Consider the following 24,359-nt stretch of genomic DNA (forward strand, 5'->3'; position numbering starts at 1 on the left):
TTCCTTCAGGCTGTTTCATTTTGGCAAATCTGTTCTTATGTGTGCATACTGCATGCTTCTTTTCTTTTCCCTTTTAGTAGATAAATTTCACCTTGTGAGGCAGTAAGGACTCCAGGTTGTTCTTGACGTTCCCAGGCACTTTTGAAAAGGTGCAGGGCCCATTTTTTAGCAAAGGTTAGTGAACAGGGACCTCCAGTCCTCTTTTCTCAGAATGGTGGAACCTTTCCAGTCAACCTTGAAACAGTTCTCTGCCACCACTGCTTCGTGGTTTAATCCTTTCTGCCTGAAGGGACACTAGAAAGTAATGTACATTTGTTCTAATAGACGGGAGGAGGGGTGAAGAGTCATTAGAGTCTTGACAGAGCCAGGTCATTTAGCTTTTTAAAGAAAAAAAAAAAGACAGAAATGTAGTTTGGTTTTCTTTTTAAACAGAATAGTAGTGTGTGCCTTTGATCTGATTTTCTATTCAGTCCAACTGGAAAATGTGACTAAAATTTTAAAATGTAAGCATGTTACAATTAGGAAATAAGCAGGCCCAAATATTGTTTGTATTGGGAAGCTTTTTGCTCCCCTGACTTGTGGGCCCTCATTAGATCCCTCTATTTCTCCATAGATGTCTGAGAAAATACAGTCTCTAAATAAGAATTTGTTCAGGGCGCCTGGGTGGCTCAGTCAGTTAAGTGTCCAGCTTTGGCTCAGGCCATGATCTCACAGTTTGTGAGTTCAAGCCCCATGTCGGGCTCTGTGCTAATAGATCAGAGCCTGGAGCCTGCTTAGGATTCTGTGTCTCCCTCTCTCTCTGCCCCTTTCCTGACTCCCCTCCCCCGCCCCCGTGTCTCCCCCCCAGCTCTCGCTGTCTCTCTCTCTCTCTCTCTCTCTCTCTCTCGCAAAAATAAACAAAAAATTTTTAAAAAAAGAATTGATTCAATGAGTACATGTCCATTGTTTAGTGTAGAACTAATTAAACATAATGCTTTTCCTCAGAAATAACCACATTTTCACACTTTTAAATCAGTGCACTTACACCGGGATTCATCAGATACCATGAAAGGTAAATTCTTGCTGTGGACAGGGGTTTGTGATTGAACCCTATAGCTCAATCTACAGGAAATTCAGCTCCCCAGATGTACTGGTCTACTCTTCCTTTAAGGACTGCCCTTGGTCTAAGAATAACATTTCAAAAGGAAATTTGTTTATTTTAACAGACTTTTTTTTAAATAACGAAGTCACTTATTTACCAGAAACAAAGACCAGAAGTAGGTTTAAAAGCCAGTGTTCAAGAATTTAGGGAGTTGATTCAGGTGTCAGAAGACAATGCATGAAAGTATTTTTCAGAACTTGATACAAATTTATTTTTTTTTAATTTTTTTAATGTTTTATTTATTTTGTGAGAGAGAGAGAGACAGCATGAATGGGGGAGGGTCAGAGAGAGAGGGAGACACAGAATCCAAAGACAGGCTTCAGGCTCTGAGCTAGCACAGAGCCCGACCCTGAGCCTCGAACCCACTAACCATGAGATCATGACCTGAGCTGAAGTCAGACATTTAACCAACTGAGCCACCCAGGCACCCCAGAAGTTGATAAAAATTTAAGGAAGATCTACAAAACCAAACAATGAGAGTAAGGGAAAAATTATTAGTGATACATTCACCTTCAAGTTGGCACAGGTACTAGTTTTCATATCGGTCCATGATTATAGAGTTATTGAATGCAAAAGCACTTATATTTAGCCTTGGCAATCTGTTCCATTGATTATAGGAAGTTTCTATAGCTTCACTTAGATAATAAATAGCCAATATCTGATTTGTTAGGTGTTTATCTCAAACATTCAGTTGAAATAAATCTATTTTATATTATTCTTTAGGAGACTTGTTCGAAAGCTATTGCAGAAACGATGACCTGGTAACATTTGGAAGGTTCTGTTATGGAGTTACTGTCATTTTAACGTACCCAATTGAATGCTTTGTGACTAGAGAGGTAAGCACAATTCCTTTCTAACACTTTATCTAGTTGATCCCTCAACTACATTTAATTCAGGAAGGTTTGTAAATAATTTAATTCTGTAAATTTGCAAGTGCATGACAAGGAATATAATTTATAAAGTTTTCTTCTTCAACCAGTTTAAAGTGAAATGTATATTCAGATATTTACAAGTTATTTTTTTCAAAAGTTGGATTTGAAGATCATGTTTGGTGGTTTAGTTTATATTAGCATACATATAAATATTTATACAACTGCATTCCAAAATGAATGCCAGCCTTTAATAGAGCCAAACTAAGTCATTTTTTCTTAAAAACACTCTTACAAAGAAATTAAGTACTGAGATTTAAAACATGCTTTACAAAATTGTCCTTTTGCTAAGATTGTTCCAGAAGTCAACATGTATTAAGGGCACCTTGGAACAGATTTTGATCAGTTTTGTTAGTTTTAAAAAACTAAAATATCTTATGGTACCTGGAAAACCAAAATCAATTTAAACCATTGGCTTTACAGATATCTTTCATTTCTATATTTATACAAATATATTTGTCTATATTTTTACACCATGTAAAATAATAGAGATCATATATTATACATGTATATGTATTTGTGATGTATTTATATATATGGATTTGTGAAGGATGATTAAGTGAAAAAGAACTCATTCTTTTTGTATAAAATTGGATAACAGGGCTTGTTAGGAATCCCTTATACAGTCAGCGAAAAATCCACTGTACCAGTCAGCAGAAAAACATGATCCTGCTTCACAGTGGTCCTTTCAGCAATCACACTGAAAAGGGCTTAGTTTTAGGATCTATTCCTAGAGGCTGTTGACACAGTGCACCCTGTGAATTGGTCTAATGTGTGAAGTGAAACGCCTAAAGGCCACAGAGATTTCAATGCACTCACTAATCGGCTGGCTTGTAGAGGAAGACCAGTGCTTACCTTAGGCCTACGCTGGGGTAAGGAACTGCTCAGCAAAATGGAATAAGGAAATATTCAGCACTATGTATGTCCTTTAGAATTAGCGCTTGTCCTCACAGACAAATGTGTAAACCACAGGCCAGTTCTCCATCTTGAAAATAAGAAGGAAGTAGACTGTACTTGACTTTTATGAAGATTTTTTAAATCTAACAGCCTATAAAGTATTTGCTGTTGTTGGATGCAGGAAATGGTTTTATTTTAGCTTCTGCCCAGTACTTTGGGTCCAAATCTGATCTCTAGATCAGCCGTAACAGATGGTGCATTCTCGTGTGGTTTCTGGTGAACTGTTATGGACCATCTGAGTCACTCCACCTGCACAGCTTATGTCTTCAGTACTTGGAGCTTGTGTTTCCTCTCTAGCTGCCATGACAGGGAGACAGAACTAAATCAAGATCTCTGCCACAGTAGCAAATACTAGGCAGAGGAACCTCAAAAACACTTCACTCATTCACTTCCTTTTTCTCTCTTCCCCCCGCCCCCCCCCACACACACGAGTTAGCATGAACATAGTCAAAACCATTTCTATTCGTAGGTAAAGTAACCAGCCACATAAAAGGGTGCCAGAAAGCCTGCCCAGACCCCTAATGAATGTTTCTCACTAACCTGCTGCACTCAGTGACTTTCTACTCTTACAATCTATGTGTCAGAGGCACCTATAAGAATGAATTTTAAATATTTGGAAAAATATTGCCAATTGTAAAACCATAAATAAGTAAAGGTTGTTAGTATCTACATTATTAGCAGAGTGATGGCAGTATCCAGTCTGTGGGGAATGTTACTTATCTAGGAATATTACTTAGTACAGTTTGGAGGGTTGGCTTCATTAAGAGTTTCTAGCATGTGACCTTCTACATTTTCAACCCTTGTCTCAGGGATTCCCTTCCACAGAGTCAACCCTATTCAGATTGTCTCCTCCTTGTCTTCCATAGGTATCTTTCCTGTTCTTTTTACCTCTTTTGCTCTTTTCACACTATTACCTCAGTCTGTAATTCTGCTGTAAGCTCTACCCATGTTTCAAGCCCTATCTCAAGCCAAGCTCAGACAAGCGTATTTCAGGATTGCTATAGGGCCAATTACTCTAAAAAAGATGGATCTAGGTAACTAAAGCTCTTTCGAGTTCTAAATTCTATTTGATTTTTTATCCAGTCATAAATTGATGGCCATTTGCTTTATTAGACTGGATGGATCTCTCCAATCTCCTTTCATTCAGATGACCTAAAATAGCATCTGTAGTTTCTATTAGTAGCAGCCTTGTTGGATCATATACCTTTTAAGGTAACTTCCCAAGATCATTCTTACACTTAAGAAATAAGTTTTTCATACATTATTATACCATAATCTGAGCCTGTAATATAACCTACTGCTTGCCTAATAATTCAACAAAGAATATTTGTCATTGAAATGTGTATGTGTGTAAGTACTTCGGAAAATACAGGATGTTCATATGGCTTAAGATTTGATTGACTGCCTTAGTGGGAGTGTTTTATATAATCCTAAGTGCTCTCTCCTAATAAGTCCTGCATGCCTCTGAGAATACCTCTCTAAATAATGTGTTTATTTGGCAGGTAATTGCCAATGTGTTTTTTGGTGGGAATCTTTCATCGGTCTTCCACATTATTGTAACAGTGGTTATCATTACCATAGCCATGCTTGTGTCATTGCTGATTGATTGCCTTGGAAGTGTTTTAGAGCTCAATGTAAGTACAATTAAAATTTACACCTTCTGTCCTAAAAATAAAAGTAAAATCTCTTTTAAAATAATGTTTACATTTAACAAAGGTTGTATTTTCCTTAACAAGGGTATCACTTTCTGAAATGGAATGAAAATGTGTTCGTAATAGTAAACATTACAGTGATAATATTGTATACTTTATAGAACTACGTACTTTTTAAAATGTTTATCTTTTTTATTTTATTTTTAAGAGAGAAAGAGAATGGGGGAGGGGCAGAAAGAGGGAGAGAGAATCTCGTGATGTCAGCACAGAGCCCAATGTGGGGCTTGAACTCACAAACCATGAAATCATGACCTGAGGTGAAATCAAGAATCAGATGCTTAACTGACTGAACTATCCAGGTGCCCCTATAGGACTATATATTTTTAGAGCAGTGGTTCTCTAGTGGGGGAAATTTTGCCTCACCCAGCAGACATTCTTGGTTGTCACAATTGGGTGCGTGGGTGCCACTGGCCACTATTGGGCAAAGTCTAGGGATGCTGCTAGAGACTCCACAGTGCACAGGATGGGCCCCATCATAAAGAATTACCCAAACCCAAATGTCGTAGTGCTGAGGGTAAGATACCCTGGCTTAGAGCACTTTTTCATATTTTCTTTTCTTTCATTTTTAAATGATTATTTATTTATTTCGAGAGACAGAGGGAAGGAGAGAAAACAAACAGGGCAGACACAGAGAGTGAGAAAGAATCCTAAGCAGGCTCCACATGGAACCTGACACAGGGCTCAATCCCACGGCAGTAAGATCATAACCTGATATCCAGAATCAGATGCTTAACCAACTGAGCCACCCAAATCCCCTACATATTTTATTTTCTATAATACATAAATATTACTAGGGGCGCCTGGGTGGCTCAGTCATTGGGTATCTGACTTTGGTTCAGGTTATGATTTCATGGTTCATGAGTTTGAGCTCCATGTCAGGCTCTGCATTGTCAGTTCAGAGGGATTCACTCCCTCCCGCTCTCTCTCTCTCCTTTACTTGCTCTCTCGCATTCTCTCTCTCTTTCAAAAATAAATAAATGTTTAAAAAATATTACTAAAAATAACTATATATTAAGTGGATCTGGTAGTTCCCTTGTTAAGTAAAAGTAGGCCTAGAGAGATTCATTAAATGTGTGTGAATGAAGAGAGTTACACCCACATTCCCTTACCACAGCCCAAGTTCTTTTTTTTTTTTAACATATTTTTCCTTCTCTATACCTTTCCCTAGTGATCTGTACTGCTGTCTCCCAAATCTAGGTGCTTGTCATACCACATCTGAATTAATACTGTTTTTTTGCTTCAACTAGCATGTATTTAAGCTCTGCTTCCAGTGTATCATAATAATGCTTAAAAATCTCTACCTTCCTACCAGAGCAAGCATAAACTCTGTTGCCTCTGTAATCTGACCCCATGCCTTCTGTGGAAAGTTATTTACCATTTACTTCCCCAAATCTACCCTTAGCTCTAGTCCATCTTATTTTTGGCCTCTGAGTAAGCCATATTAATTTTCTTTTATCCTTTGGCTTATATTTATTCTTTCTTATAATTATTATTTTCCTTTCATTTCTGTCCAAAGATTACAAAGATTTGAGGTCTAGTGCAAATTCTAATTCATGTTTTTGTTGATCAAATATATATTATTCCTATATAATTAAAATACAATAATGGGAGGAAATCAGATAGGATTCATGCTTTCATGGAGCATATAATCTCACAATTAAACATGAAAAGTTCAGCTATTATATAAGTCATGAAGAAGAGAAAGGAAAGTAGATGGATTCCCAGAAAACATTTGTGAGAAAATATTGACAGGATTTGGTGACACATAGGGATAGAGAGACACATCAAGAATGACTCCTTGGTTCTATTTTGTGGAGCTGGGACAATGATGGGCATCTGATGAGAAATGAATAGAAATGGATCTACCACAGTAGAGTCATTAATCTTCCTCTTCTATAATCCTTATGGAATTTCTGCTCAGAATCCCATCTCTGGCACCACAGGGAGGACAGACTTTTACAGATAGAATACCAAGTCATTATTTACTCACTCTGTTGAGAGTTGAGTGATAGATGAAGGCATTATTGTCTGTGTGCAAGACACTGTTCCTTCCAAATCCCATTTAGATTTGAAGTTCCAAGCAAAAGCAGTGGAGGATTCAGTCAGTAACACACTACTGGGTATGTTCTTGTAGCAGAATATATGAAAAGTAGGGAGTAGACAGCTTCGCAATACCACACGAGCCTGGGGAATCATCTATTCCACCAGCAATGGAAAGAAAGCCCACAGGAGAAATACACAAATATCAAAGGTAACTTTTGGAGTGCCTGGGTGGCTCAGTGGCTTGAGTGTCCAACTTCAGCTCCGGTCATGATCTCAGCTCCGGTCATAGGTTCAAGCTCCTCATTGGGCTCCGTGCTGACAGCTTGGAGCCTAGAACCTGCTTCTGATTCTGTGTCTCCCTCTTTTTCTGCCCCTCCCCTGTTCATGCTTTGTCTCTCTCTCAAAAATAAATAAACGTTAAAATTTCCTTTTAAAAAAGGTAATATCCACCTACTTCTCAATTTTGAAGGCTAGTAGGTTCATCCAAAATCATTTCATGTTCCATGGTCTATATAAGTGGATGACTACTACCTTAATGCACTAACTTGATTTGTGTATTGTTATCATTTATCATGTATTGTTTGAACTGTGTGTAAGCTTTCCTTCCTTACCAGAGAGTAAGTCTTTGAAGACAAGAATGATAGTTAGCTATCTCATCCATCCTCCATAGTATATGGCCTAGTGCTAAGGACACAGTGCTAAAATTACTGCATGGGCTATTGCCCCTTGGGATCACAGATCAGGAACTATTTCCACAAACATTCCTGAACATAAGGGGTATTCCCTAGCATAGCACCAGGATATTAAGTGTTACCAAAAAATAACGGTATTGACAATGACAGTAATCTTTCATCTGTACTGAGGATAGAATCAACATAATGATCCCCAGCTCTGTTATTTCTTACTTTGTTAGATGACTCATTTGAGTTCATATTTGGTTGTATGTGGACTTTTTTAATATTATAGTATTTTGGTGTAAAAAGTATGTTTATCAACTGCCTGATCACTCACTACATGTTTCCTGTTTCCTTTAAGCTAAGCAAGCATATACATATTACTTATTTTTTAGTAATGATATATTTTTTTAAATTTTACCATAGCTTTCTGTTAATTGCTTATCTCCCAGACACTTGCACAATAAAATTGTAAGCACTTAATTACATGAAAGAGTCCCTATTGTACTTACGTTGAAATTTTTTGCAGTGAATACAGAATTCTAGTATTGTAGAATAATCAGAGAAGAATATTGGGTGAAGGGCTATTATAAAGTCAAGGTCTGAGCTGGTTGTGTAAGACTTTTTAAAAATTTAAAGCATGATTCTAGGTCTTCAGCTTTTTAAAAACCTGGTCATCTAGTTATTCATAAAAAGACAAAGAAGAATGCTAAGGTGTCTGCTATGATGTAATAACCCAGGAAAATATACTAGTTTTAAAGAAATGAACCCACAACTATATGGTCAATTAATCTTTAACAAAGCAGGAAAGAATAGCCAGTGGGAAAAGGATAGTCCCTTCAACCAATGCTGTTGGGAAGACTGGACAGCAACATGCAGAAGAATGAAACTGGACCACTTTCTTATACCAAACACAAAAATAAGTTCATATTGGATTAAAGACCTAAATGTAAGACTTGAAACCATAAAAATCCTAGAGGAGAACATAGGCAGTAACCTATTTGACATTGCCCATAGCAACTTCTTTTTAAATATGTCCCCTGAGGCAAGTGAAACAAAAGCAAAAATAAACCATTGGGACATCAAAATAAAATGGTTCTACACAGTGAAGGGAACAATCAACAAAACTTAAAAGCAACCTACAGAATGGGAGAAGATATTTGTAAATGACATATCTGATAAAGGGTTCATATCCAACATATATGAAGAACTTAAAAAGCTTAACACCCCAAAAATGAATAATCCTATTTAAAAAATGGGCAGAAGACATATAAATGATGGCCAACAGACACATGAAAAGATGCTCAACATCACTGATCATCAAGGAAATATAAATCAAAACTACAACATGATGTCCCCTCACAGCTGTCAGAATGGCTAAAATTAACAACACAGGAAACAACAAGTGTTGGCAACAATGTGGAGAAAGGAGAACCCTCTTGCACTGTTGGTGAAAACTGGTGCAGCCACTCTGGAAAATAGTATGGAGGTTCCTCAAAACATTAAAAATACAACTACCCTATTATCCAGCAATTACGCTACTAGGTATTTACCCAAAGAATACAAAAACACTAATTCAAAAGGGATTCATGTGCCCAATGTTTATGGCAGCATTATCTACAACAGCCAAATTATGTAAACAGCCCAAGTGTCCATCAACTGATGAATGGATAGAGAAGATGCGGTATGCATCTACAATAGAATATTACGTATCCATAAAAAAGAATAAAATCTTGCCATTAGTAATGACACAGATGCAGCTAGAGAGTAAAATGCTAAGTGAAATAAGTCAGAGAAAGACAAATACCCTATGATTTCACTCATATGTGGAATTTAAGAAACAAGACAAACAAGCAAAGGAAAAAATAAAAAGAGAGGGAGGCAAACCAGGAAACGGACTCTTAATTATAGAGAACATACTGACGGTCACCGCAGGGGAGACGGACAGGGAATTGGGTTAAATAGGTGATGGGATTAAGGAAGGCACTTATTGTAATGAGAAACTGTGATGTGTGGAAGTGTTGAATCACCTTATTGTACACCTGAACCTAGTATCACACACTGTCAACTAATAAAAAGTTTAAAAAAAGAAAGAAAACTGAGATGCACAAAAGAAATAAAGAATTTCATGAGAATGTAAGAAAATCGAGGATCTCCATTCTTTTACAGATCACTTGAGCATATGTTCCTTCAATCAACAAAAGTCTTGTCATGCAGAACATGTTCAGGTCTTTACTCAGTTCCCTACTGTGTGGACATTTGTCATGTTTAATAGAGCCAGATAAGGTATTATTTTTCTCAATAACTAATGTAGGCTGGATCATGCCACATTTTAGAAGTACCTCAAGCATGCTGTGTACCACTTCTGAATGACAGTGTGAGCTAACATGTACTGATTATTTACTCTGTGCCAAGTGATTTGTATGCATTATCTTCCTTGATCTGTATTAGTTTTACAGATGAAGAAACTGAGGCACAGAGTGGTTAAATAGAGTGATTAAATAGTTCAAGGGTGCCTGGGTCAGTCAGGCGTCTGACTTCAGCTCAGGTCATGATCTCACAATCTGTGAGTTTGTGCCCCACATCGGGGCTCTGTGCTGACAGCTTGAAGCCTGGAGCCTGTTCTGGATTCTCTGTCTCCCTCCCTCTCTGCCCCTCCCTGGCTCATGCTCTGTCTGTCTCTCTCTCTCTCTCTCTCTCACTCAAAAAATAAACATTAAAAAAAAATGTTTCTTTAAATAGTTCACACTCGTTGTAAGCGGCAGAATCTAGATGTGAACACAGACTTTCAGACCCTGTAGCCCATGTTTTGTTTGGTTTTGCTTTAATTTAAATTATGTAAAGTCAGTGAGTTCATTTCTCTATCCATTTTTTAAGTTAAAAATCTATGCATTTAATTTACCTATAAGTGAGGTTAAGAGTAATCCATAATATATATATATGGCTAGACTTTAATAATGGGTTAAAATAAGTACCAGGAGATGAAATAAAATGGAACTGAAAGTTTTCATCTAAATTAATTTTTAGCTACTAGCTTTTATCTTACCTAATAACTGTTATATTTTAAGAATTCTTTTCAAAAAAACTTTCTTTTCTACTGTGGCTTCTGAATCATCACTAAGTAGACTAATGATCTTCACTGATGAGATATGTAATACAATCAGACCTTTGGTTTGCAAATTTAGGGAAATGCTATTACTATAACTAAAATAATAGAGGACAAATTATTTGGGGTTATATTAGTTATTTAATAAAATGCAAAACCCTATTTAGAGCTTAGCTTCCCTTTAATTACATTGTTTTTATGGCAGTCGACAATAATGACATATTTTCCAAAGGAAATGCACACTCCATTTTAAAGGATTCATTTTAGAAGCAAATAAAATACATAGAAGTCCCATTCTTGGTAACAAGAATCCAGCATCTTGGCACTGATGTCGCTATTATAGAAAAGAGGTATCTACAGTAATTGGGCCCTATGGGTTTCTACTTGCAGCAGCACAAAGAGAAAAGAAGCGGCTGGGGACTGTGGCCAGAGTAACCAGCCCCACAAGCACTGTGTGCAGCTTAAAGTAGGAGGAAGAAAGCAAGGCAGTTACCCAGTGAGAGCCAGCACGGAGAGGTACAGTCATCAGGGTGAGCGAGGCATAGTCCTTGCTGCCAAAGATCTCTTGAGCTAGAGAGAATTTCTCTTTAAGGTATAGGAATACATTTCATGAGTCCGAACTGATTATAAAGTAGAAATTCAGAAGATGTATAAGCATCCTTTTGTTTCATTTTCAGCTTCCTTGCATCATTTGAGAGGTTTCTATTCTGGTAGGAGAATTCAGATACTTTTGCAATTTGAATTGCCAGTGAAAATCTTCAACACCTTCTGTCATTTCCTTATAGTGAACGGCAGAATGCCCAGGCGTCAATAGTGTTATTATTAAAGGATAGTGCTGTCCTGCCTTTATAAATAAGGCTTTATTTTATTGTTTCTTAAAAAAAATTTTTAGGGGCCCCTGGGTGGCTCAGTTGGTTGAGCCTCTGACTTCGGCTCAGGTCATGACCTCATGTTTGACATGTTCATGTCAGTGCTGACAGCTCGGAGCCTGGAGCCTGCTTCAGATTCTGTGTCTCCCTCTCTCTCTCTCTTTGCCCCTCCCCCACTTATGCTCTGTCTCTGTCTCAAAGATAAATAAAACATTAAAAAAATATTTTTAATGTTTTATTTATCTTGAGAGAGAAAGCACAAGCAGGGGAGGGGCAGAGTAAGAGAGACAGACAGACAGAATCCCAAGCAGGCTCTGTGCTATCAGCACAAAGCCCACCGTGGGGCTCAAACTCACTAACCATGAGATCATAACCTGAGCCACAATCAAAACTCAGACGTGTAACCAATGAGCCATCCAGATGCCCCTCATTGTCCCTTTAACAAACAGTTACAATTTTCACATCCTGTCGAGCAGTTCCAAAAATTATTCCAAAGCCCCTGGTGTATATCTCACACAAAGCTATATTAAACAGATCAAATAAGCAGGACGAATTTACAGGGAATAGAGCAGAGAACTGCTCTATCATTCTCCTGATGATCTTGGGTCCTGACAACAACCTCTAGCAAGACTGAGCTTCCAAATATTAAGAAAGTAACTGCTATCTAGACAAGATACCCAACTGGACTTCTTCCAGTACAAACATCAGCTATATAGTTTTCCCACTAATTGCTACTTTCTCAACTCTTAAGAATTATAGCATAAACAGAACACCCATTGCTTTGGACTGCCCAGCAAGTTAGGTTTGGAAGAGTCCCAAAATGCTGACTGATGACAGCTTCTTAGCAGCAGCTGGTGGTGGCTTTCATCCTGATAGTACTCTCAACACTATCAAGTTCCATGAATGAGCGTCACATCTTTGTTCCTGTAAAGTGAAGAGACTCTATACATATATACATCCCCATACCCACAGACCTCTATTTATACCTTAATTACTTTTTCATTGTTTTCTTTTTTTTTTTCAAAGAAATCAAAGGGGGGTAATTATCATGAACACAAACTGGGTTCTACCGTATTTTCCATAAGTTAAAAAACATTGTCAGTTTAAGTGTTATGATACAGCCTAAGGAATCCATAATCCATTCAGTTCTCGCCATATGAAAACTAATTCTTTAAATCTCTGTACCTTGATAGGTACTTTTTTTATGCAGGTGCTATGAATGACAAAATTACATTGTCCTTATATTTTAAATTAGGATACAATTGGAGGCACCTGGGGGATCAGCTGGTTGAGCATCCAGCTCTTGCTTTTGGCTCAGGTCATGATCTCATGGTTTGTGAGATCAAGCCCTGCTTTGGGCTCTGTACTGAGTGTGGAGCCTGCTTGGGATTCTCTCTCTCCCTCTCCCTTTGCCCCTCCCCAGTTCACTCTCAGCCTCTCTCTCTCTCTCTCTCTCTCTTGCTCTCTCTCTCTCCCCCAGAATAAATTTAAACCTTAAAAAAAGAATACAATTTGCACTCCTTTCTCATTCTTATATCTCAGACTATAGACATATTTCCCATGAAGTGTGGTCCCTCTTATTCTCCAAATTTTTAGATACTGCCTGATTCATCTCATTTCATTTCTCTGGACTTCTGTTTTTGTAAAAGATAAAAAAAATATATAATTTTAGAATCATAGTTGTAATATTTCTGGTATGAGGATGGTACTTAGTATAACAGTAATTTTAGCAAATGATAATATTGAGAAAATATTTCTTTTAAAACTGTTTTAAAGTATAATCTGTTTTTACATCATCCAACTTCAAAATCAGTTTTCTGTGACTTTTCCCTGGGGAAAATCTGCCAAAATCATGTGTCAAAAAGCTTGCAAACCATAGGTGATAGGTGTATGGGATTTCATTATACTATTCTCTCTACTTTTCTGTATATTTAAATATTTCCATTAGAACTTTTTCAAATATAGCAAAACATATTTTAAGGAAAGCTAGCTTTTCATTCTAAACCAATATCACATTTGCTATTGAGTGTCTGTTTTTAAAAAGTTGTTGTTTTATGACTTAAGAGAATATCATCTGTGGGGCGCCTGGGTGGCCCAGTTGGTTAAGCTTCCAACTTCAGCTCAGGTCATGATCTCATGGTGTGTGGGTTTGATCCTCGCCTTGGGTTCTGTGCTGACAGCTCAGAGCCTGGACCCTGCTTCAGATTCTGTTTCCCTCTCTCTCTCTGCCCCTCCTCCCCTCATGCTCTGTCTGTCTCAAATAAACATTAAAAAAATGTTTTTAAAGAGAATATCATTTGTTATGCAATTATAGTTGTTATATCCTAGTAATTTGTGTTGTATTTTATTTAATATATAATTCATATTTAATATAATTTTAAAAGTCTATATTGCCTAAAATGCTTTAAATTTTAACATTATTTCATTTGTAAAGTGTCTAGTGCAAATGTAGCCTCAAGGGGAAAGTATCTTTTCTTTTAAATCAATAACTCTTGCTATTTTTATAATAGACAACGTTACTCCCCATAATTTTCAATCTGACATGCCCCCTCAGTTGGACTTACCCATAAGCTAATGTGGGGGAGGGTGAATGAGTCATAGTCATTTAGTTCTGCAATTTTCTAGAGTAACTAATGTGTTTAGTTTTACTTGAAAGAGAATTTAGAAATGCTGTTTCATGTTAAATGCCCTTGGCATGATAGTTATCTTTCTTCATACCGAAGGGCACCTACTTTCATACAAAGTCAAAAAAGAGGAAAGATAATTTCCCCAACACACCTCCCAATAGTCCCCTCATTGTATACATTGTACCTCTCATATTTGAAGAGCATAGTAGGTATTCAGTAATTTGAAATAATGAGTATAAGGAAATATGATGTGACTGAAAATATGGGATATTTCGAGTTTGCCAGAAATTGGTCTTACCATCTGCTTTATTTTCTAAATTATTATTTCCTGATCATTGTTTCTTAGTCTGATATAAAATTATATTATTTTACTGTTCTCATTTGTAAACACGTCATCAGAAAGGGGAAAACCTATTCCTAAATCTTTCTTGCATTATTTTTCTTTCCCTTGTTTGATTCAGCTAAACCTATTAATCCTTTAATATGTACAATGACAAATACATTTTATAAATGTGTTTTAAAAACTGTCCCCAAGGACTGCTCCATTCATTAACATATTGTTTTTTCTTGTTTTCAATATTCAGGGTGTGCTCTGTGCAGCTCCACTAATTTTTATCATTCCGTCAGCATGTTATCTGAAACTGTCTGAAGAGCCAAGGACACACTCAGATAAGATTATGGCCTGTGTCATGCTTCCTGTTGGTGCTGTGGTGATGGTTGTTGGATTCGTCATGGCCATCACAAATCCTCAAGATTGCACCCATGGGCAGGAAATGTTCTACTGCTTTCCTGACAATTTCTCTCTTACAAACATCTCAGTTTCTCGTTTTCAATTGACAACACAACCTTCCACTTTAAACATCAGTATCTCTCAGTGAGTTGACTACTTTCAAAAGTATGTATGTTTTCATAAACTTCTAAACTGTGTAGCATTCACATGTTTTTAGTCTATATTATAAAACTATCATTTTGGCATTTATCAAGACTTGGTTTTCTTTACTCTTTAGAACAATATAGAAGATAAAGAAGAAAACAAAATTGTATTTTATTATTTTATTTTATTTTAAACAAAATAAAAAATTTTAATGACTGTTGCACTAATCTTAATTGTGGGAAAAAAAGTGAAGGCCTTGGCGCTTGCTGCTACCCTCTGAAACCATCATTCTTGTATTCAATAGGTGAGCCACCATATTGCATTCCAAAATAAGTAGATGAATGTGGGTTGAAATTTTGTGTGCATATCCTTTATGAAAAAAAATTGTGTATTTTAAAGTTACAGAATCGAAGAGATGGGAAAGTGAAAACTATTAAAAGGAATAGATATCCCAAGAGCAAAGTGAATGTCTCCATTATAATTTCAACAGCATCCCTTGTTTGGAGGGGAGTGAATCCCTGGAGAAGTGAGTAAAGTTCTTCTTGTGTTAAGAAGCATGAATAACAGATTTACAGAGCAAGATGTGTGAAGAATAAAAATTACCTCTCAAGGTCTAGTCCTGTGGGAATACAGTGGTAGTGACATTATACAGATTATAGAACAGGGGGTGAAAAACCCAAGTTGCTCTGAGGCACAAGCCCAAGAGATCGGTTACGTGTCAGCTTTGGACCCATTGATTTCAAGTACTGGTGGGGGTGTACAACTGGAAGCTTAAATTTGCAAGTAGACCCATGCAAGAAGAATCGGGGCTACAGAAGAAGCATTCTCACCCCTCTGGGATCCTTAGGGAGATTCTCAAGAGCACTTATTGACTGGATTCTTCTTAACAGACACTAAGATGGAGTTTGGCATGCAGGGTATTTATTAAGGATCATCACTGATGGAAGAGAGGAGGAAAACAGTATCAGAAGGGTGAGATGGAACTGCAGTGCAGGCCAACAAAGCCTCAGCCAAGTCCATGGGGAAACTGGAGCATATGTGGCCCTTCAAGAGTTGTCCCTGTTCAGGTGAAATAGCCAAGTTGTAATACCACTGCCTCCAGCGGTCTTTGAATGTGGGCACCCGTGGAGGACGAGCCCCTGGTCTAGGCAGCTCTCTGCAGCTGAAGAAACCCTACAGGAACTGAGAGCTGGTTGCTGGCTTTTGGTGGCTGGGGCACCACATGCTTCCTTTTAGGGGAAGTGGTAGGCACAGCTGTGTCCTCCACAGCTGCCCTCAGTTTTTAATGAGGATCTTTAAATATCTTTTCATGAGGATTTCAATTCTTCAAATCCATGACAATCTTTTAAAAGTAGCCAAACAAAATTTGGCTACCCTACATCAAATCAGCCCAAATTTATTTCTTTTTCATTTGTATTTCAAGTTGACAACCCATGGCACTTATTAACTGTTGCCAAACAGAAAATATCACAAGCAGAGTTAATACACGATGTCTTTGTACAAATCATGGTTTAAAAACAAAAACAAAAAAAACAAACAAAAAAACAAAACAAAACAAAAAGAACCTCCAGGAAGTGTATTAAGGATAGTTTCACAGTAGTTTGAATAAAGAGGTGAGAGGTGAGTCATCATGTGACTCATAGTGAGAAAGACCTGTGGTTAGCAAAGAAAGCTATACCTTAAGCAAATCCATGCTCAGGCTCCGAGTACGATTTTTGCATAAAAATTCCATGCTCCTCACTTAGTTTAAATGCTGTTGGCTGTATAGCTTTTCTGTATTTGATTTGTAGATTTTTTTTATAGTTGTGTAAGAATCATAAGGTTAAGTGGTGTGTGCCTATTTTTAGATTGATACATGTTTTGGTAAAAAAAATAATAAAGATACTTTGATTCTATACTGAGGGAATTTAAGAAAATTTTTTGCAGCAGTCTCTCTCTGCATTTCTCAAGACTGAGAAACACTGACCTACATAGTTATCAGATAAAGGCAGAAGAGAGGAGATTCCAAGAGTGTACAAAGAGAAGCACATCAAGGATAATGTACAGTTTAGCACTTAACCATCTATTATCTTGTAGTTTGGGTATTGCTTCAGATACCAAAAGCTAAATTAACCTTGATTCTTCAAGTAGGTTAAAAAAAAATAACTCCTGGTAGGAACTGAGTACTGCGTTAATGCCTGATAAATAATTTTTCTGGTTTTTGTTTTGTTTTATTTTTATTTTTATTCTAAATCAAATGTAGAACAAAATTGCCTTGGACCCAGTTATTAGCTACATCTTTCTTTTTTTGTTTATTTAAGAGATTTTTTTAAATTTATTTTTGAGAGAGAGAGGAAGAGAGAGAGAGAGAGAGAAAGAGAGAGAGAGAGAGAGAGAGAGAGAGAGAGAGAGATCATGAATGGGGGAGGGGCAGAGAGAGACAGAGACACAAAACCTGAAACAGGCTTCAGACTGAGCTGTCAGTACAGAGCTCAATGTGGGACTCAAACTTGTGAACCGTGAGATCATGATCTGAGCCAAAGTCAGCCACTTAACCAACAGAGCCACCCAGGTGCACCTCTACATCTTTCAAATTATGATAGAATAAATCTTAGAAACTCATATCTATTTTGTAGGAATATTTGTCTGTTTCTTTATTTTGCTTCCATGCAAAATTTTGAGAATCTCCCCCATGTCTATTTTCTACCTCAATTTAATGACAGATTTCTACTGAAACTCATCCCCTCTCTATTTGTTGCCCCTAACAAAGCAACCTGAGGACTTTAAACCAATTTCTAAGGTTATCACTACAATTGGAATTATAAAGTGCTTCTTCTTTTAAGAAATAAAGTAAATGGTATATTTACACACTAATGTAAGCATCTAGTAATACATTTCAATAAGGGTACAGATGGGACGTACCTGTGTAACTTGTGAATTGGACCCTTGTCCATGTCACAATTTATAATAGGACCTTTCATCTCAACGCTAACTTGAACCATCTTCAAATATCAGAGCAGGGAGAGCTCCTTGCCTAAATTTTCAAAAGTGTCAAGCTATAATGGTTGCCTTTTGTCTTTCCTAAAAGGACCCTGAAATCCAGGTTATCAACTAAGAAAATCCCCGCTAGTCCTCTGCTGAAGACGTACTGCATGCATCAGCTGAAGTTAAAGATTAACTTATTAGACAGAAGCAGGCCTCGGTCTGGCTTTCCTGCTGCCACCTTCTCAGGAAAGCAGTATTAGTCTGGTTTGGGTTCAGTTTTGTTTTGTCTTGTTTTGTTTTGATTTTTACCTGAACTGGCCACTGACAGGACCCGAGCCAGCTAGTGATCTTGAGGTGGGGCGCTTATAAATACCAACTGTGTTGGGGGTACTAATTACCACACCAATCACATAGGCTTCTTTAGGAATTTATAATTATTCTGAAAAGTATATATAGAATTTGCCTGGATAACAGAGCAAACATGCAGAATGGAAGAGAGACACCATGAGTTAGGGAACCCCGTAGACTGGGAGAGAGAGCGAAGAGCACATTCTCTGGAGACGTGGTTCTCAAACTTCAACATGTGTCTGAATCCCTGAAGAACTCACTGAAACACAGATTGCTGGGACCCACCTCCAGAATCTCTGGCTCAGTGCTCTGGGATGAGGCCCCAGACTTTGTTTTTCTGAAAAGTTCCCAGGAGGCGCTGCTGCTGTGGGATCAAAGATCACATTTGAGTATCACTGAAGGTAGGACTTAAGAGAGATGCTAGATGGTGCCGTCTGTTTAGAGGCTGGGCAGAATACAAACAAGATGTGAAATGCTGTGCTGGCGCTCGGGGAGAAAACTGAGGCTAGAGACGGAGGGAGGAGAGCTGCTGGCACACAGTCAATGTCCTTGTCCGTGGTCTCTGAAAAACCATGCAGAGGAGCTTACAGAGGGAAGAGGAGAAATCAAGACTATAAGATTAGTGAAGAGTAATGACAGGAGAGGGGAGGAGAGTTAACAACAAAGAAGAAAGCAGGTTGCAGTCTAAAGTCCACACAGCTGCAGTGGTTAAGCTGGAAGCCTGGTGCGGAGCCTACAGGCATTCAGGGAAGATTGTCTGACCTTCATAGGAAGAAAAGAAGGAAGGAAATATTCCAGTTCCTTAGAAGTACACCGAGTTTTCCTAGGACTGACCTCTCAATGGAATGTCTTACTTGGAAAATTACATAGGGAATATGAGTATAACTGGGCTGGACTCACATTAACATCATGCAGATAAAGAATTCATGTAATTGTGTTGTATAGGACACTTTTATTAATCATTCCGCTAATGTTTGCTCACCCATGACAGAGATTATTGATAAATTTACCTTTGGAGTTTTTATTATATTATTCATTAATAACAATATGCTAAGTGGTCTATAAATACAAACACACACACACACACACACACACAGACAAATTTAGTCTGTCCATGTCTAACTTCCACCTAATTCTGGATTCTGATCCTTACCAACTCATACTAGACTAATCCTAAGCATTTTGCCTGAGGTCTCTTCTCCATTAATGGTGATTTAGGTATCACTCTGAGAATCATCTTATTAAATTGACATTATTAAATTGATGTTTGATAACGTCACTTGCTTGCTCAAAATCTTTCCATGAAACTCTTGTGCTTATAGAATAAAACACAAACTCCAAACTCCAGCCTGTATTCAAAACTTTCATAATATGACCTAAACATGGCATTCTGGTCTTATCTTCCAGGAACTACAGGAAGGGACTCTTTAATCTAACATAACACATTCCTTTACACTAAAATTGCTCCTTGCCACTTTTGCCTTTGCCCCTAATTCTTGGCATTCTCTCCCCTGAATATCCAACCCTCCCTCTCATTAAAGTTCTATCGATTCTTCGATCTTCTCCCTGTGCTGTACCTGACAACTCTAGCTGCAAGTCAGTTCTTTGGAATTCTGTGATTCTTGTACTTACGTTGTCTGAAGAAAGCCTCTCTCTCTGTCTAACCAGACTGCAAACTCATATCTTATGGCAACGAGACTTGAATATAACAAGTATTTGAAATGAGATTGATGGTGTAAAAGGGAAAATGGTTAGTTGTACCAATAGCCATATGTATTATTTTATTGGTTTTTTTTCAGCTATAATGATTGTCATTATAAAGTAAAGTAGCATTTTAATGCCATGTATTCATTAATCTAACGAGGTGGTTTAAATAATTGAGTTGGGTTTCTTCTTTTGTTTTATTATGCACAGAAACTTCAGAGAAATTATTCGGGATAGTCATAAAAGGACTCTTCAAGTAAATACCAATCAGCACATATCTTTTCACTTGTTTTGACTACTAACTAAATATCTTTCTTGATTATAAGTTCCTTAAGACCTAAGACCATGTCATATTTAGTCTTCTTTTTTTGCCAGTGTATGCTCATTTATTTATTCATTTAGGATGGCTGATAAATATTTAATGATTTGAATGTATCTACTTTATACATATTTAACTCCAATTTATAAACCATCAAGAAAACTTACATTAACCTTTTATTTAATGTTATTTTAAAAAGAAAAACAACCAAGTGTCCAGACTTTAAGCCAAATATGTTTATGACTTAGGTACAATTATCACCTTGCTGAATCTCAGCAGACAGCTCAGTAATTGTATAGAGCACTGAAAACAAGAGGTGGTTAGGAACACACAGGCAAAATTTAAGAACAACACTTTGGGCAACATATCAATTTGCAGTTTTAAGTTTGAAAGGCTTTGGAAATGTTTATATCCAAGACACAGTGGCAGCTGTGTATTTATCATTTTTAAGTTTTGTTTTGCCAGAGGACAAGGCCAATTCCAGAAAAACAAACCCAGCCCAGGCTTCTTACAGTCAGGTCCCACTGCAAAACAACATTGTTCTTTAATATTTACATTCTGAGGGAGAAAATAGTAAAGGCCCCATGAGAGAGAAAGAGAGAGAGAGAGAGAGAGAGAGAGAGAGAGAGAATTACTTTATCCCAGAACGGCTGACTTTTCTTACACAAGTTTGCATTCTCGTAAAGTCTTAAAAAGAATTGTTGTTCCAACTTACAACTTTTTAACTATTGTTCCTCCATGTATAAAATGTAGATAAGCTGGAAGTTGAGTAATGTGACCTTGGGTTTTATGTGCTCTGTTTCAGTACATTTTAAAATGAATTTAGATTTATTTAAAAACCTGTGAGAACAGACAAGAAAAGGAAATTACCTTTAAACATTTAGAAAAATAAGGCTTAGAAAACCCCGGGTTTTATAGAAGGGGCTGCTTGACTGGATAAACAGAGTGGGAGAGGCTCTTTATTCTAGAAGACAATCTGACCTTTTAAAGTAGACATTTCCTTACATACATGTACCCTGTGATTTATATTCTGAATTGCATTTCTAGTGACTTTGCTCTCCATGAAAAGAGAAGCCCAGAAGACTTCTGCCTTGAATAAAATTCAAATGTGGGTTCATGGCTTTAAATAGGAGCTGTTCTATCCAAATGGGTAACAGAAGGTTGACCACGGTGGTTTCCCAACAAAGTTAGCCCACATGACAAAGTTGTTCCCCCACCCCCACCCTAGAAGGCCTCTACTTTGCGTCTTCAGCCATTGTAATTTTTCACCTCAACACGAGTACTATTCTCCAAACAACAGCTGTGTGTCTGCCCACTTCCTTTGCACTCTGGATAAATCTGGCCTTTCAGAATTACATTAGAGCAGGCCTGGCAGTAGTGGGTGGATAATCATCTGCTTTATAAGTGAGGAAAATCTGAAAAGTTTCTCTACAGACTTTCTCAAATATCTTCTATGAAATGATACCAAGGCATGTAACATATTGTTGATGGATTTTCGGTATTTAGAACAGAGTTATTCCTTAACACTGAGGCATAAATTAAAGGATCCAGAATAACAGTTAGGAAGAATAATTTGAAGGGTAGCTCATGAGAATGCTGCCCTCCGCACTTCTCTCCACCTCCCTAAATTCCAGCAGAACTTCAGATTTTACCCAAATGCCTCCTTTTCTGAAACGTCTTTCCAGCCTTCTCCAGCAGACCATAACTTTTCTTCTCCTCCAAAACAAAGGGTATATATCTGATGGTTAATAGAAGGAACAATCTAGTGTAAATAAGAACTTATCTAATAATTAGAGACCACTAATGTTGGCCTGGGCTACTCCGGAACTTAGCCTTCTGTGCCTGAGACAACTTGGAGGTTGGAAAAACAATTGCCCACAATGTCACAGGGGCAGTTCATTGCTGAATAAAAACTGAACTTGACGATCTTCTCTTCAAGGTCTCCTCTAATGTTGAGCTTTTAGTACTGCCTGTGTCCTCTGATGAAATAAAATACAGAGCTGTTCTGAAACTGCTTCATTATTTATTTTTGCATCTCTTCTAATTTTTCTCTAACTAAATATTAAACAGATTAACACCAGCACTCTTTTTATTCCTTTTCAGTGCTTAGACCACCTTGTACAGAATAATTGTTCAAAACTTTTATGAATTGAACGAAGAAAGCTGGGTTTGACGGGAGGTTGAGAAACGAAGGGAGGACAACCTGGAGACAACGAAGCAGATCTGGAACAGCACCAAAGCACCACAGCTCTAGGGATCAGCTCCCACTGGAGGACGGGAGCTCACAGGGAGGTAGAGCAATCCTTCAGCAACTTCACTCATCCTACCATTAGGTCAATGTAAAAATTATTGCCGCCATTGCTGACCAGCAAGCAGAAAAGGTTCTCATTCTCTTCCTTCTTGTCACCATTCCTCTTTTTTCCACTTATGAGAAAGATATTTGCAGGAGACACTACACAAAGTGTTTAATAATTGTGGCAAATAGATCCTTAAGTTATTTAATCGCCCCCCTTTGATTGGAGGAGGTTCCATGAAAGCAGAATAGAGTCCAATCACAGACAAGGTAAAGAGAAATGCATTAAGCCCATAGTGGAATTCAGATGTGCAGCATCTACTGGTGAGTAAGAGCTAGGAGGTGGTTATACTGCTTTGCCCTGAGAAGTATGGTTTATGGATCAGCAGCATTGGCATTACCTGGGAGCTCTTAAGAAATACAGAATTTCAGGCTCCACTTCCAATTTACTGAACTAGAATCTGCATTGCAACAATCCAAAGTCGTTCATGTCCAAGTTTGAGAAGCACTAATATACACGGCCTTGCCTTTTGGGGGGGCTTATCAGAATCAACTAGGAAAGTGAGTTAAAGAGAAAACCACCCCCTGGAGAACCTATTATGCCCACACAAGAGCTTCTGTTATGCATAAGAATTGTGACATTTCATGGGATTTGGGGAGGAAAAATGACTGTAAATCATGATCTATGGCTATAACACTCAAGCCCATATCTAGTATTGTGTTTTTTCCACAACAATCATGCAATCAAAAATGAGGCTTTTTCCCAACATTGTCTAAAAATGAAACAAACTAGTCATGCCTTTTCTTTAGATCAAAATGGCAACTTGTTTTAAACTATGGTAAAAACAATGCTACAAATGAACAATTTTAAGTCATCCCGTTGACTTCTAGTTTTTATATAAAAAGCCTTAATGAATAAGTCAGAAAGTTTCTACCATGGGAATGTGCTTTGAATTTATGGTCATATGGGGGGGGGGTATGAGAGCAGAGAGGATTATCGCCACATTAAATATTTTTAGAGCCTGAACGTATAACGACAGGGGTGCCCACTCTCACCACTGTTGTTTAACATAGTGTTGGAAGTCCTAGCATTAGCAATCAGACAACAAAAGAAAATAAAAGGCATCAGAATCAGCAAAGAAGAAGTCAAACTTTCCCTTTTCACATATGACATGAAACTTTACATGGAAAACCTGGTCGACTCCACCAGAAGCCTTCTAGAACTGATCAATGAATTCAGTAAAGTTGCAGGGTACAAAGTCAATGTACAGAAATCAGTTGCATTCCTATACACCAAAAATGAAACAATAGAAAGAGAAATCAAGAAACAGATCCCACTCACAATTGCACAAAAAACCATAAAATACCTAGGAATAAATCTAACCAAAGATGTAAAACACCTGTATGCTGAAAACTATAGAAGACTTATGAAGGAAATTGAAGAAGACACAAAGAAATGGAAAAACATTCTGTGCTCATGGATCGGAAGAATAAACATTGTTAAAATGTCATTATTACCCAGAGCAATTTACACATTCAATGCAATCCCCATCAAAGTTGCATCAGCATTCTTCTCAAAGCTAGAACAAACTATCTTAAACTTCATATGGAACCACAAAAAAACCCTGAATAGCCAAAGTAATATTGAAATAGAAAACCAAAACGGAAGGCATCACAATCCCAGACTTTGGCCTCTACTACAAAGCTGTCATCATCAAGACAGTATGGTATTGGCACAAAAACAGACACATGGACCAATGGAATAGAATAGAGAACCCAGAACTGGACCCACAAGTATA

At 37.5% G+C, this 24,359-nt stretch overlaps 1 protein-coding gene and 1 long non-coding RNA gene across 3 annotated transcripts in view; one reads left to right on the top strand and one right to left on the bottom strand.

Annotated features, from left to right (window-relative positions):
- Positions 1-15,037, top strand: part of SLC38A11 (solute carrier family 38 member 11) — a 61,263-nt gene extending 46,226 nt beyond the window's left edge. For both annotated transcript variants that reach the window (XM_029932994.1, XM_029932995.1), the window contains 3 exons: positions 1,865-1,977; positions 4,530-4,661; positions 14,643-15,037. In XM_029932994.1, coding sequence (XP_029788854.1) covers positions 1,865-1,977; positions 4,530-4,661; positions 14,643-14,936 — 539 coding nt within the window. In that variant the 3' untranslated portion in view covers positions 14,937-15,037. The remainder of the gene's footprint in view (positions 1-1,864; positions 1,978-4,529; positions 4,662-14,642) is intronic.
- LOC115286488 overlaps positions 1-24,359 on the bottom strand; it is an 85,965-nt gene that overhangs the window by 41,373 nt on the left and 20,233 nt on the right. The gene's annotated exons all lie outside the window — the stretch shown is intronic.

The sequence above is a fragment of the Suricata suricatta genome, chromosome 3 (assembly GCF_006229205.1).
Source record: "Suricata suricatta isolate VVHF042 chromosome 3, meerkat_22Aug2017_6uvM2_HiC, whole genome shotgun sequence".
Lineage (NCBI taxonomy): Eukaryota > Metazoa > Chordata > Mammalia > Carnivora > Herpestidae > Suricata > Suricata suricatta.